The following is a 15,042-nucleotide window of genomic DNA, read 5'->3' on the forward strand; positions in this document are numbered from 1 at the left end:
ACCTTGGAAATTACTAGGCTAGCCCTCCATTTTTTTCTAACCTCGACGTACCTCTCCAAAAGCCCACCGCCACCACCGTTGCGTGCATTTACCACTGTGTAAAAAAAATGTACCCGACATCTCCTCTGTACCTACTTCCCAGCACGTTCAACTCGTGCCCTTCTGTGGCAACCATTTCAGCTCTGGCACAAAGCCTTCGACTATCTATATGATCAATGTAGAACATGAATGATTTTCCTTTGTAAATAATTTTATTGCCAATATAAATTAATTTTGTGGGACAAAAATACTGCACAATTATTCCTTGTTCAGTGGCTCTCATCATAAATTTTGAAGTATTTAATATAGAAAACTCCATGAGTGAGATTTTCCCGGCAATTGATGCTGTTCAGCAGGTATCCTTCAATATAAGCCCCTCAGATACCAGCATGAAAAGGATTAATATTTGTGTACATTTTTACAAGTTGCACATTGAAGGACTGCAAAATCACATTCAAAGTCTCGACCTTTTGTGGATGGAGTGAGGGATTATAATACCTGTCGTTAAAGCTTGAAGCAAAGGAGCTCATATGATTCAATGGTTGAAGCCTATTGTTTATTCAAGATTTAATTATTTTTACTGCATATTTATTTTCAGCATTTAGCACCTTTAGTTTGTTACAATTTTTTTTCTTTTGCATACATTTCTTTCTTCTTGAGTACAGTTTACTGATAATTAGAAATTCTGCCTGGCCCACAGGAAAAAGAATCTCAGGGTGGTATGTGATGTCATGTATGCACTCTGGCAATAAATTTGAACTTTGAGATGTAATGAATCAACATAGCACACTGTGGGTTATAATTAAAAGTGACAATGGTCCCAAGAATATTGCGTGAATGCCCATCACCTCTTCTGATTCCACGGTGCATCAGAACACTGCCAGCAGACCAAGAGCACCTCTTCTGAAATTCAGGTTTATTGTCAAGAGTACATACATCACATACAACCCTAAGATTCTTTCTTCTGCTGGTGCGGCAGAATTACCACTAATTGGCAGTGCAAAAACTAAACTGTATACACGCAAACAAATAAATGCGAACAACTGACTGTAGAATACAGAGGGGGGAGAAACAAACATTAAAATGCACATGTAAGAGTCCTTAAATGAGTCTATGACTGACTTTGTTATTGTGGATTCTGATGGTGGAGGGGTAGCAGCTGTTCCGGAACCCGGTGGTGTGAGTCCTGTGGCACCGATACCTCTTTCCTGATGGCAGCAGTGAGAACAGAATATGTGTTGAGTGGTGTGGATCCTTGATGATTGCCACTGCTCCCCGATGGCAGCATCCCCTGGTGATGTTCTTGATGGTGGGGAGGGCTTTGCCTGTGATGTCCTGGGCTGTGTCCACTACCTTCTGTAGGGGTTTACACACAAGGGGCATTGGTGTCCCCAACCAAGACCATGATGCCGTCGTTCAGCACGTCTCCGTAGAAATTTGCCAGGGCTTCTGATGTCATACCAATCCTCTTCAAACTCAGATGTAGAGGTGCTGACGTGCTTTCTTTGCGATGCCATTAGTGTGTTGGGTCCAGGAAAGATTCTCTGAGGTAGTGACCCCCAAGAACTTAAATTTTCTCACTGTCTCCACCTCTGATCCCCAATGATCACTGGATCATACACATCTGGCTTCCCCCCAGTGATCACTGGATCATACACATGTGGATTGTAGAGAAGTTTTAATAAAGCTGAGAAGTAATTTTCTGCTTGTGAATATTGTGTCTTTCACGGTGGAATGTGAATTCTTCATGTTGGCTGAGAAACGTACAAATCAGAAATTATGTTGCATCCTGGTAAATTAATTCAATGAGTTATTGCAGTTGTTCTTGTAGATGACGCACATAGCAACTTCAATGAGCTGGTGGGGTTATTCCCATGGGCTTCTTTGTCCTGCTATTGACCTTCAATCCTGCACAGTTATGTGTCTTGCAGGCAAAATAAACTGAGTCATGAGCTACTTGCTGCAGAATACCCCAAATCTCCACACAACTACAACAAATGCAAAGCTTACCAGCAGGGTATTACCAGAACGGAACTAACTTGGTTAGAAGATGGGCTGACTGGCAGAAGACAGAGTAGGAATAAAGGAAACCTTTTTGGGCCGGATGCCTGTGCAAGTGGTGTTCTGAAGGTCTCAGTGCTGGGTCTGCTGCTTTCCTCGTTGTAGGCTGATGATGTAAATGTGACTTTCTGGCCAAATTTGCGGATCATACTAAGATAGGTGGAGGAGCAGGTAGGGTTGCGAATGAGGGACTTAGGCAGTCTGGTAGAATGGGGAAAGAGGTGCCAGATGGAATAGTATGGCAAAATGTACAGTCATGTATTTTGGTAGCAGGAATAAAGGTGTTGTAGACTATTTCCTAAATAGGGAAAAAATTCAAGTGGAAAGAATTATGGGGCTTCTGTTGTAGTAAGTCTTTTTCTTTGGCTTGGCTTCGCGGACGAAGATTTATGGAGGGGGTAAGTAGGCTACCAAATAAAATCAATGCTTTAACAGATTAAGCTGTCCACAGCTGCAGAGCATGCTATGACTAGAATGAGGATGGGAGTATGAAACAAGAGATAAGGCATATTGGAATGTGGTTGGAAAGGTTACTGGATGGTACTTCACAGGACAGGAGTAGCAAAAACATTAGACTGCCAATTAGTGAAAAACATGTAAATCTGCACGTACGCACTGGTTTAAAGGACTATGTACGTTGTACGAGGATGCTGTGTACTCTGAGTGGGGCTCAGTGCAGAGAACGAGTTACATTATTTACTTTTTCCTGTTTCCCCTCACTCCCGCTAATGTAATGGTTCTGCTGTTTCATTACAGCGCGAGTCGACTTTAACACAAAAATTGAGGGTCCAAATGGACTTCAGGGTTCTCATGCAGGATTCCCTAAAGGTTCATTTCCATGTCAAATTGCTAGTAATGGAATGTTAGCATTCATTTTGAGAGGACTAGAATATAAAAGCAAGGATGTAATGCTGAGACTTTATAAGACATTGGTCAGGCCACATGGAGTATTATGAGCAGTTTTTAATTTAAAAAAATTAATTTAGACATACAGCAAGGTAACAGCCTATTTTGGCCCACAAGTCCATGCTGCCAAATTTACACCCCATTAACCCACATCCCTGATATGTTTTGAATGGTGGGAGGAAATTGGAGGCCCCAGAGAAAGCCCATGCATGGGGAGAACATACAAATTTCTTACAGTCAGTGCGGGACATCAAATAGAGTCCAGACCCGATCGCTGGCACTATAAAGGTGTTGAACTGTAAAGGCATTGCACTAACTGCTACACCAGTGGTTCTCAATCTTTTTCTTTCCATTCACATACCAAGTAATCCCTATACCATAAGTGTTCTGTGATTAGTAAGGGATTGTTTAAAGTGGTAATGAGTGGGAAGTGAAGGTTGAGAATCACTGCTCTAGACCAAATTGTTACTGAAATATTTTCCTTTGGAATTATGAAACCACGCACACAACGAGTCAATGAGGTATAATTAAAAGTGATTTTCAAACTTTTTCTTTCCATCCACATACCATCTTGAGCAATCCCTTACTAATCACAGAGGACTAATGGCACAGGGAATACTTAAAGTAATATGTGAGTGGAAAGAAAACAGTTGAGAACCACTGTGCTTCACCAACCTTGGGCCTCACATTTAAGGATTGGTGCACTGGTATTAGAGAGGGTCCAGTAGAGGTTTACAAAAATGGCCCCACGGATGAGAGGGTTAATGTGCGAGGAGCATTTCAAGATTCAATTTATTATTATAGTAATAAAAGTGTCACATTACATGAAATTTCTTTTTGCCTGCTGCAAGACAAGACAGATTTGCCACCAGTAGGCATTGCCTAAGTGCCTCTTATAGTCTTAAATTCAAACTTACAGACAGAGACTAAAGCAGAGTCCCCCCAGAGTCACTGAGTGTCTGTAGATTCACCTCCAGCTCTTCCTCAGCCACACTGAATCAATCCAAACCATTGGCAACCCGAGCTCCAGATCTGAACCTCCGACAGTCAGGTCCCTTCAGCACCTCCTCTCATCCCGGTTCTGATACCTGGCATCCCTCCAGCCAGTTTGACTCAGTCTGCACCAGTCCGCAGCATGGCACGAGTCTTCCAACATCAGTCGTCAGCAGCCCACAGCTTCCTCGCCCCGGGTCGCCAGCAGCCCACCACATGCGTGGGTCTTTCAGCCGCAGAGCCCCCTCACTGGTCTGCCGCCATAGGTCACCTCCTCTGCTTCTTCTTCTCTGATGGGGGGAGGGGGTGGGTGTTGTGATCTTTCCATCCTCTGGTGCCCTGCTCCAGTCCTCTGCTTCCCAGGGTCTGCAGCCCCTCGTGACTGCTGCCGATTAATAGGCACTGCCATCTTGGGCGCATTCCTGCGGTCATGGGATTTGATGGACCTGGGCCTGTACTCCCTGGAGTTTAGAAAGATGAGGGGGGTTTCTCATTTAAACTTGCCGAACATTGAAAGGGCTGGATGGGGGGGGGGGGGCACGGAGAAAATGTTTCCAGTAGTGGGAGAGTCTAGCGTAGCCTCATAATAAAACGACAATGCTGTAGCACGGGGAGTGATTTTCTTTGCAAGAGGGCAGTGAATCTGTGGAATTCAATGCCATAGACAGCTGGGGAGGTCAGGTCACTGGGTGTATTTAAAGCAGAGGTTGATACTCTGCCCTGGAATGGTGGAGAAGACTTGATGGGCTGAATGGCCTAATGCTGCTCTTGCGTTTTAAGGTTTTATTCAGAATTCAATGAAACCAAATGAGCAATTTCACGGTGCTGATTTTGACATTTCGTTAGTGCCAATCCAAGAACGGTGTTCTCCTTAATTCCATTCAAACTCCAAAAAGGGTCTCTGCCAATCTCTCCAGGTTATTATCAATGATGTGCATATTCCATTCAGTTCTTCATTGTCGACTGGCGTTCAAGCATCAGAGGGGATGATGGTGTGGAAAATAAGTGATTCGTGCAGATGGGTGCAAAGTAGTCCAAAGGTCCAGTTTCTGCTCTGAATAATCAATGGAGGTCACATTCTCAGATCATCACGCCAGGATTGATCCACAAGACAAATAAACTATCATCAACCAAGCAGGGTCTGGTTTACACTGTGAACCATCCATGGGAATAATGCCTTCTACACCCTCCGTGGAAATAGTTTTGCACTCCTTGCCCTATCCTGTGGGTACGTGACTCGGGTCAAGGGAAGTTGGTGTTTCGTCAGTCAACAGCTGGTGCACTCTACCATTGGTTGGTGGTGCGGGGGGTGGTGGTCACTGGGAGGCAAGACTCACCACGGTATCATCATAGAACCATAACTTGTATTTGAAAAGTTGTTGGGATAGGCAAGACATTAAGAGACATTGCAGGCAGGTGGCATTAACATAGAAATACCGAATATGCCAGTGTACTGAGTAATCTTCTAAACTTAAAAATGTCCCTGCAAAATCAGGGGTCATCTTATATGCCAAATATTAAACAGAACCTTGACAGTGAAGTCTCAACACCACTGCCATTATCCCCCTTCCCCTCCATATCCTAATTGGCTCAGATTCACATGTCCCAGTCAGACCCTAGTGCAGTGGATCTCAACTTTTGTTTCCACTCACATATCACCTTAAGTAATCCCTTACTAAGCAGAGCACCTAGAGCATCCTATGAAGAGGAAAAAGTCCTGGGTGTCCACATCTCTGAGGATCTATCCTGGAGCCCCCATGTCGATGCAATCACAAAGAAGGCTCGCCAGCGGCTATACTTTGTGAGGTGTTTGAGATTACGTCACCGAAGATTCTTGAAAACTTCCTCAGGTGTACCATGGAGAGCATTCTGGCTGGTTGCATCACTGTCTGATACAGAGGTGCCAACGCGCAGGACAAGAATAAATTCCAGAGGGTGGTGAGCTCAGCCTGCATCACAGGGACCAGACTTCTCTCCATCGAAGACATCAACAAGAGGTGGTGTCTTAAGAAAGCAGGGACTCCCCACCCGCAACTCCCAGGCCATGCGCTCTTCACTCTGCTACCATCAGGATAAAGGTCCAGGAGCCTAAAGATGAGGGCTCAGCAACACAAGGACAGCTTCTTCCCCTTTGCCATCAGATTTCTGAATGAATAATGAACCACAGGCACTGCCTCACTTTTGACTTTTTGTGCAGGATTTTTATTTGTTTTGTTGTAAGGTGGTTTATATGAATGTTTGGACTGTGATGCTGCAACACAACAAACTTTGTGACTTGTTCGGATTCTGATTAGCACAGATGTATGACTGTGCAAATATTACAGGCTTCAGTCCTCATTTTATATCTGGACTTGGAAGACATGCTTTACCATTTAATCCATTTACAATAACTCCACTCATTCTAAACTATTTATCTTTATCGAATTTTATAGCTCTATTTATTCTGAAGCTTTTAATTTCATCCCATTGTCTCCTGAGAAGTTTTAATGGTGTTAGTGTAGTACATATGGATCATGTAATTCAACCACTTACGTTTTCTGTAGTGGTAAAAGCATGATAAAAGCTAAAGCTAAATTAAAAAAAAAAATCAGAATTATATTTGTCAGCCCTGTGCATTGCACTTGTCAATCCGAGGGACAATCGACAAGCAAAATGAAGTGCTCCCCTAACACCCTAATCAATCAACGTGAATCAAATTGTTCAATGTCATCCATTCACATGGCTGCAAGGAAATGTGCTGGTGGTTTCCAGCACTTTTGTCTTGCGTTAATCGTTTATTTACTTTAAGCTTTTCAATACTTTCTGCTCTTGTCCACCCGAACTTGCCTTCCCTCTTTATAAAACATTGTGACCTATATTACCACATGGATTTACACTAGTAATGTCTCCAATAACAACCCAACCCCATGTGCCTATTAATAGCTATATTGTCTTACCATTATTTCCACACTTGTTCAACATCCCAATTTGCTTTTATACCATTTATCACCACACAAAAAAAAATAACGTAACATACTCCTGGCACATCAACACTATTTGATGATAACTACTCGATGCATTTAACAGGTGCTGTTAAGGCTACCTTACACAGTCCCCTCTCCAAGTGGCAGCAGTCAACAACAATGACTATGTGTACCAATTTTGTTAGCAGTTTAAACAGCACACAGAGGAGTTGGAAAATAAAGTTGCAAAGCCGAAAGTGACCCTGACCGTACCAAGTTGTTTCTGGAGGGGGTCTCTGCAGAGAGAAAAATCAGGAAATCCATTGATCAGCATCCCCACAGGAAGCAGTACGTAGCCACTGTAGTTCAAATTCAAACTATTTTGGAAGTAGAATGGGCCAAGCACCTTGGGCTCTTTCAAGCCATAGAATTAAAGCTCTCTTGCTAAAACTGCTGTACAGATGTATGGGCATTGGTCTTCACACACAACTCTGGCTTGTAATCGACAACAAAAGCTGGAACAGGTGGTTGCAATGCAGCAATTTATTTGGAAGTTAAATCCCACAGTTGCTAGCTTGCATTATTTTTCACATGGCAAACATCTTTTGGCATATGATGCAGATCCAGCAATAGTTTAGAAATTCTATACACCTTACACTTTTTTTTAATATAACGAAGTGCAAATACCGTAGCCACCAGCTGTACCCAATGAAATCTGGCTTAAAAGCATATGTGGCCACTAGCACTGATTGAAAAACTTCATAAATATTCATGAAACACTTATTTCTCAGCGGACTTAAGAGCATTATTTCATACATCTCTGCTTTCAACAACCTGCAAAATATTTTTTAAACAGTGAATGTTGTTTTCTCATGCCTTTCAGGTGTGCAAAGCATGAGGAATGTCGAAACCCATACAACAGAAGAGTTCTGTACATTCAAGTCTTTAATCATCGACTAAGTTTGGGGGGGGGAAAAAAACAATTACCCATTATGTACTCTGGTTTTGCAATTTTACAGTTTGTAAGTTAGGAATATTTTAAATAGTTTCACTTTTTTTGCAGTTCTAACTTGAGAATTTATAAAAATACATTTTTTTCTCTTGCAGAATTATATAGTTTGATTTATTCATAATTACAAATGTGTCTAGGTATTCTTAAACCCAACATTTTATCACTTACACCATCTCTGAGAACGAGAAGCGTGTAATTTTTTTTAAAAACGAAGAAAAATCTTACAGGTCTTGTGCCTTATTGCACAAGATAAAAGTCACATCACGTTCATGCTGTCATAAAAATTCATGTTGATATTAGAGTTTCGTTTGTGGCACTTTTTTCACTAGTTTCCACTGAAAGCTCGCTTCTAATCTACAAAAATAACAAGAGTCTAGTAAATAAACATCCAGTTTTACAGGTAGAACATTGGCTTAAAGTACACTCTAGTACCATTTTTCTGTTTGGTCTCGATACAGGCTTATGGAAAATTGTTAACAATAGAAAAAAATATTGGTTTAATTTATGCCCACTCCTTTAGAATGTCTTCCAAGTTTTATACTTCCAAGAAATGTTGACCTCTCATTTAAACTTTCAGTTCATCAAGAGGCAAGCAACATTAAAGTCCTGGCTAAATATAGATGACAAGATGATTGATGTAAAATCATTCAGGCCATTTTGAAGTGGCAATGTGTGATTTGTTGGTTATATACAGTACAACACCGATTATCCAAAATTGGTTTCTCCAAAATCCTCATTTATCCAATTTTTAAAACATTTGAGGATATCTGAAACAATAAGAAATCCCCATTTATCCAAAAAAAAAATCTGTGGAGCCAAACTGATCTCACAGCTTGAAAAAAAATTCACTTGACATGAAGTTAAAACAATTGTCCTTGTTTCAGGCAACTCCCTCCCCTCTCTCCTTCCATTTCTTCTCAACTTTCCCTTACTGACCCTCTCAAACTGCGTGCCCCTGTTTCACAGGCACAAGCGGACGGAAGAAACCCTGGTCATCGAGGAGAGCGGCCTACCGGGCAGGAGCGGGACCCTGCGGCTCAGTGGTATTCCTTCCACTCCCCTCCACACAGCAGAGCTCCTGACTCCGAACCCTCCCCTTGGCCTACTATCGGGCACACACACAAGACTCCCCGATGTGTGTGTGTGCTATAGGCTTTGGGGAGAATTTGGAGTCTGGACTCGGGAGCTCCGTTGACCGGTGAGACAGGAGCCTGCCAAGTTGCCAGGGAGTGTTCCACCAGCCCAGGAAGCCTCCCAGAGGTGAGGGATTTTTTTGGTAAGAAATGAACATTATTTTAATGCTTAAAAAGCCATCCCTTGTTGTTTGTTGTTGTTTAAACATTGATACAAGTGATTTGCTGTTGGTACTGAGCTGTTGTTAAAAATTGTCCAGTTCTCCAAAAAAAATTTATCTGACAAAGGCACGGTCGCCACCATTTCAGATAATCAAAGTTATACTGTACATGAATCCATACTAAGGATTCAGTCTATTTGACTGAAATGCAGATATATTGTCTCAAGTCCACGGCGTGCATGAAAACAGCAGTAATTAGTCCGTACCAGTCTCATGCAACAATATCTCCACTACCGTTGCCTGCCTGCAAACCACTTCCCTGTGCCTGAGTAGATGCATATTCCACATCTGATTCTTTAACGAAGTTCACGGCATCACCACTCACATTGATAAGGCACTGCGCCTGGTAGGAGACAAAGCAAATTCAGCTGTATTAAATATATAATTTTCATGCAACTATAATTGGAGGCTTTTCAAATGCAAATTATATAAAAATGAGCGTCAAAAATAGAGGCCGGACTGAAAAGAGTTGCCTGGCCTTCAGTGGTGTATGGATTGAATTTGCTCCTCCTCTAATGCTCATTAAAACCCATCAATTTGACTGCAGCAACAGTAGGGGTTTCAGCCCACTGCAGCATTCAGTTAGACTATGGTCAATGCCAACATACCAAGGGACCCACTCTCTTCTCCCCCTCCCATCGGGAAGAAGGCACAAGAATTTGAAACAGCTCATCAACAGGCACAAAGACAAGTTTCTGCCCCACAGACGTCAGGACCCTGTATGTACCCCTCTATTGTTGTCCTTACTTTGGACAAACTGGGTTTTTTTTTCATTGCAATCATGCTTTGTTCGACTTTATACAGCTGTAGGAATATTTTTCTTGCTCGACTGCTTGTGGAAGAATCCTTCTCACAGCAGCAGGTAGAATCTGACAGAGAAACTGGAGCTAAGCTAAACTTTAACTTCATTTACCATACTTCGATATGCCTTGATACCCCTGCCTACAAAAAAATGAGCAGTCTCAGTCATGAGATTTTCAATTCCTCCCAAGCCTCAACACGTTTTTGGAGAATGATCCAGATATCCAATCCCTTTGCTTTTTTTTTTAAATTAAGACCCCTGCCTACTTTTTTCTCATACCTTGACAAAGGGAACAGGCCCAAAAAGTTGGTTATATCCCTTTGCTTCTTAATGGATACTGTGTGACCTGCTGAATTTCTCCAGCAGTTATTGCTTTACAATCGGAGCATCTGCTTAAGTCCTTTTGTTACAGAGTTCTGTGTTGTGTGGTTGTATTGAAAAGTGGCAGTTTGCCTTAGAGAGCCAAGGTGAAGTTGGACTGCTGAGAGAGTGGGAGACGGACTGAGCACGTGCAGAAAATGATCTAAAAATTTCTTGACTTGGACGATAAACCACCACGGGGTGGTGCTGTGGAGTAGAAGGAGGCCCAGAGCATGAGTCATGGTCTGGAGGACAGTTTAGAATGTTGGGCATTTCAAAAAGGATGAACATTCTGAAGCCAGCCAGAGGGATCCGGACCAAGCCAGTGGTTCCTCTCACTGCAAGCAACACAAGACAACTTTGAATTTTGTGCTCTTTCTCTCAAAGATCTTTTGGCTTCAGTTTACCCAACAAACTGAATTTTGTTTATGATCTTTGCTTTGGATGAGATCTAAGTTTTGTCTTTGTTTTCTGTCTAAGTTTTTCTGCGTTTAGTTGGAAATATAACTTAGACTTTAAATTGCATATGTTATATTTAGGCTGGAGAATCTATTAGTTTTACACTGTTATAGAAATTTGCATAGTAACCAGTGGGAATTGTTATAAAAGGGGGAATTTTGAATTAAAGTTTTGAAGGTCAATTTTTGTTAATAAAGTAATTGTTCATCTTTACCCCTGTGTGATATGCCCTCTTTGTGGTTGCTGGTTTGATCTTGTAACACTTTGTATAAAGTGCTCTCTTCCAAACCATGAATGGCTTAACCACAATTTTAAAGGCATACTGCAATCCTCAGGACCTCCACAACAGAAGAGAAATTCTGAAATTATTGAGTCATTAGATTGGTCCTTAACTTTTCTGTAGGTTAGGTTCTGTAACTGTATTCCCATAAATTAATTGTTTTAAGCCCTGGGAACTGGTGCTTTCTTCTCATTTGCATCAGGACTGGCCACTTGGCCTGTTATTTTGCTTCTCCCTCTCTAGATTCCGGCCTACATTATTTCACTCCATCATCCCTCTGTTTTGCTACTTTTTCGCTACTGACAAACATCTGTGATCAAACATCTTGGACCTGAAACTTAACTAATTTTTCTTTCCACAGATACTGCCTGACAGTTAGAAAGGAGTGGTTTTTAAAAAATATAAATTCGAAGTGTGAGCGTGATGCAAGAATGACAGTGTGCAAGAACAAGAGAGAAATAAGAGGTGCACATACCTATTTTGGCAGACAAGGAGGATCGCATGTCTGGGAAGGATTTCTCGCCAAAGTAGCTTTGGCATTCTGGTTATTGGGAGGTGGGATGACCTTGTCATTTGACATTAAAACTGCAGGTTGTAGCAGATTCGACAGCACCAGTGGGTGGAGTGTAAACTTGAGGCAGGGGTAGTTGAAGGATATAATTTATAGGATGCCAGAGAAAGGAACTAGCTATTGGAGGTGTGAGCTGAGGAGGTGGGTGGTAGCTATTACGACAAATGGTCTTGTAGATTGTTAGGTTGGGAGTTAAGTTGGACAGCGTTAGCGATCTCTGGAAAGATGCAGAGATCCAGGTCGAGGGGAGTCACGATCCCAGTGCTTGCCTGAAATGTGCTCACGCAGGTCTTCTTATTCTACACAGAAGGATCCTTCACAGACGTGGTGATATCCAGCATGAGTGGTCTGTGAGCCAGGCAGGCAGAGCTGAAGGACAAAGCCAGAGTGTAGTGGACACTCCGACCTTTTGTTCCTGGCGTATTATTTCATAAGGCAGCTGGACCTGGAACAAAAGTTCTGGACTTTGCACAACCTGTGTGAAGTCACTTATTTTTATTTTATTCCTTGTTGAAAATGGATCATGTAGTGTGCTGAAATACACGGCACTATGTGAGCCAAATTTTAAGACCAGAATGCCCATCACCTTTTGAGGGCGATTAGCAGTCATCAAAATGTGCTTAATCAATCATGACTACATCAGTGTAGCCATTGCATAATTACAATTAAAAAATTCTTAGATTAAAACGAGCAAATAGTTATTCCAGAGACAAGTACAAACCTGATTTTTGTTGGGATTCTCCATAAACACACACTGTTTCATTATGTAAGACACGACTGCATTTCCGCCCAGAGCAGCAACATGGGCACGTACCATAGCAAAAACCTCAGCAATGAAAGCATGAAGGAACCCGCTAACTCCTCCTTCCTAAGGAAAAAAAATGAAAATTTTTAAAAAAATCAACATTATTGTCACATGTTGTTGCTTCTTTCAGACTCGCCACTTATACAGTGTCCTGGAGCATGGAGTTTGAAACAATGTTCTCAGACAAGGAGTTCAACACTGCAATTCTTAAGAATGTTCACACTTCAAATATAGAAAGCTGATTTCATGCTTCTTCACAGCAAATTGGATGTCCTTTATCTCCAGAAAAACACACACAAAAAAATACAGCTGTTGGAAACCCAGCTTCTTCCTCCCATTTCTTTCTTTCTTGATATGCTTCATATCACCCCTTCCAACTTGGGTCTCGAATTTGACTGGCCATTTCTACCCATTGATGCTGAATTCCTCCATATTTTCTTTGTTTGCCTTGTTTAAAATTACCTCGATTTTAGACAATGTTTGTACATGAAAGAAATGGGTCTTACTTGGCTTAATGCAACTTCCCTCGTGAATCCCAGAGGTAATGGGAATCATTCCACCTTGCTTGACATTTCTTCTAGGTATTGTAATTGGAGAACTTCCCATAATACACCTGAGACATTGTTATCCAAGTCAATTGTGCACTTGGCAGCAATCCTGAAGCTCCTCTACTGCAGTGAAAACATTGCAAACAGCCAGCCTTGCATATGGTTGCCTTCAGGTTTTACTCAGTGGAGCCTTTCTTGTCTCCAGGTCAGAAGACTGAGAGCTCAAATCCCAGTCAAAGGAAATGAAATAAAGATCATGGATGATATTCAAATGCAGTACTGAAGGAATGCTATATACCCAGAGGAACTGTCAATGCCAAAGCAACAGTAAACTCCAGGCCCATCTGTTTTCTTAAAGGATGTACAAACCCACATAATACTACTGGAAGTGCGGCAAGGTAGCTCCAACTGCCTTCACATTCAATTAGTATCATTATCACATTATTGCTTATACTTTGGGGAGTGTGCAAGTTGGTTGATGTGAAATTTCCTACTTCACAACATGTAACTGTACTTCAATCACCAATTACATTGGCTGTAGATTGAACTGTAGCTTGGCCAAAGTCGATGAAAACATTTTTTAGACACCAGGCTGCAAAGAGCCTTCAAAATCTACTTGACAAGTGACCCTGGCGTAATCAGCCACACATTTGAGCTGCAGGGTTCCAAAATGAGAACATTTAATTTCAAAACTCATTTCATGCAGAGGTGAATTTACCCATTGCCTCCAAGGTTAATGCCATCAAAGTCATTACTTTGAAGTTCACACCACATTCCCATATCTTGCAAAAACACTGACGAGTGATAGAGGCATAAATTGGAAGCATTCTTTATTTCTGTGCTGAAATGGCCTTGTTTCTCTCAACCCTTCACTCTGCCTCTTCCTCAAAACACATATCTTCAGCTTAACTTTCAGTCATGTCTGCTATTTCTTTAAAAAAAAATTTGGTCTGATCCCACTGGAATTTCCTTTTACATGGCCGACATATGTGAACATTATTGATGTTGGCAGCTGGCAGGCAAAAAGGATCCACATAACTGGGAGAGTGTAAAATGAACAATTTGAGAAAAACTATGTTCATGCCAGCGAATGTCCCTTATAAATAGAGCAGAAAATTTGGTCCTTGATTTCTGCCAATATTGCCTTTCTCCCATCCTGTTACATCATCTCATTAAAGTTGCCCTGGACAAAGTTAAATAGCAACTTTCTTTAGGTTCAAAGATGGAAATGTTTGAGATCAAGGGACCTTTATTATAGTAAAAAGACAATGTTGGAGAAATTCAGCAGGTCAAACAGCATTTTATATAGTGAAGATACATAACCAATATTTCAGGCTTCAGCTCTTCAAGGCTTCAAATTACTTCAACCATGGTATTTGCAGACTTGCGTGCTTTATTTTTGACCTTTATCACAGCACTATCTACATCTGTGGTTCTCAACCTTTTTCTTTTCCATCACATACCACTTTAAGTAATTCTTCTGCCCCAAGTGCTCTGCGATTAGTAAAGGATTGCTTAAGGTGGTATGTGGTTGGAAAGAAAAAGTTTGAATCGTACCTCATTGACTCGTTATGTGCAGGGTTTCAGAACTCCAAAGGAAATGGGCCAATGACCATTTTTCTCAAGCAAAATATTTCTGTAACAATTGGGTCTAGAGCAGTGATTCTCAACCTTTCCTTCCCACTCACAGATCACCTTAAGCAATCCTTTACTAATCACACAGCACCAATGGCATAGGGATCACATAAAGTGGTATGTGAGTGGAAAGAATAAGATTGAGAACCACATCCATAATTTATTCATTTACATTCATCTATCTGCCCATCTGGGGCCAAGTCAGGAGTCCATCAGGAGTCATATCCAACGGCCCCATACAGGTTTAAATCAGGACGCCACAGGAGCTCTGTGGT

General features: G+C 41.6%; 1 protein-coding gene across 15 annotated transcripts in view; it reads right to left on the bottom strand.

Moving 5' to 3' along the window:
- Positions 1 to 7,469: 7,469 nt before the first annotated feature.
- c2cd5 (C2 calcium dependent domain containing 5) overlaps positions 7,470 to 15,042 on the bottom strand; it is a 143,664-nt gene continuing 136,091 nt past the window's right edge. For 12 of the 15 annotated variants that reach the window (XM_069908603.1, XM_069908601.1, XM_069908602.1 and 9 more), the window contains 2 exons: positions 12,501 to 12,647; positions 7,470 to 9,650 (listed from right to left, as the gene is read on the bottom strand). In XM_069908603.1, coding sequence (XP_069764704.1) covers positions 9,519 to 9,650; positions 12,501 to 12,647 — 279 coding nt within the window. In that variant the 3' untranslated portion in view covers positions 7,470 to 9,518. Of the gene's footprint in view, positions 9,651 to 12,500; positions 12,648 to 15,042 lie in introns of those variants that run through there. The other 3 variants (XM_069908609.1, XM_069908608.1, XM_069908599.1) reach the window with 2 other exon arrangements.

Source organism: Narcine bancroftii, chromosome 13 (assembly GCF_036971445.1).
Source record: "Narcine bancroftii isolate sNarBan1 chromosome 13, sNarBan1.hap1, whole genome shotgun sequence".
Lineage (NCBI taxonomy): Eukaryota > Metazoa > Chordata > Chondrichthyes > Torpediniformes > Narcinidae > Narcine > Narcine bancroftii.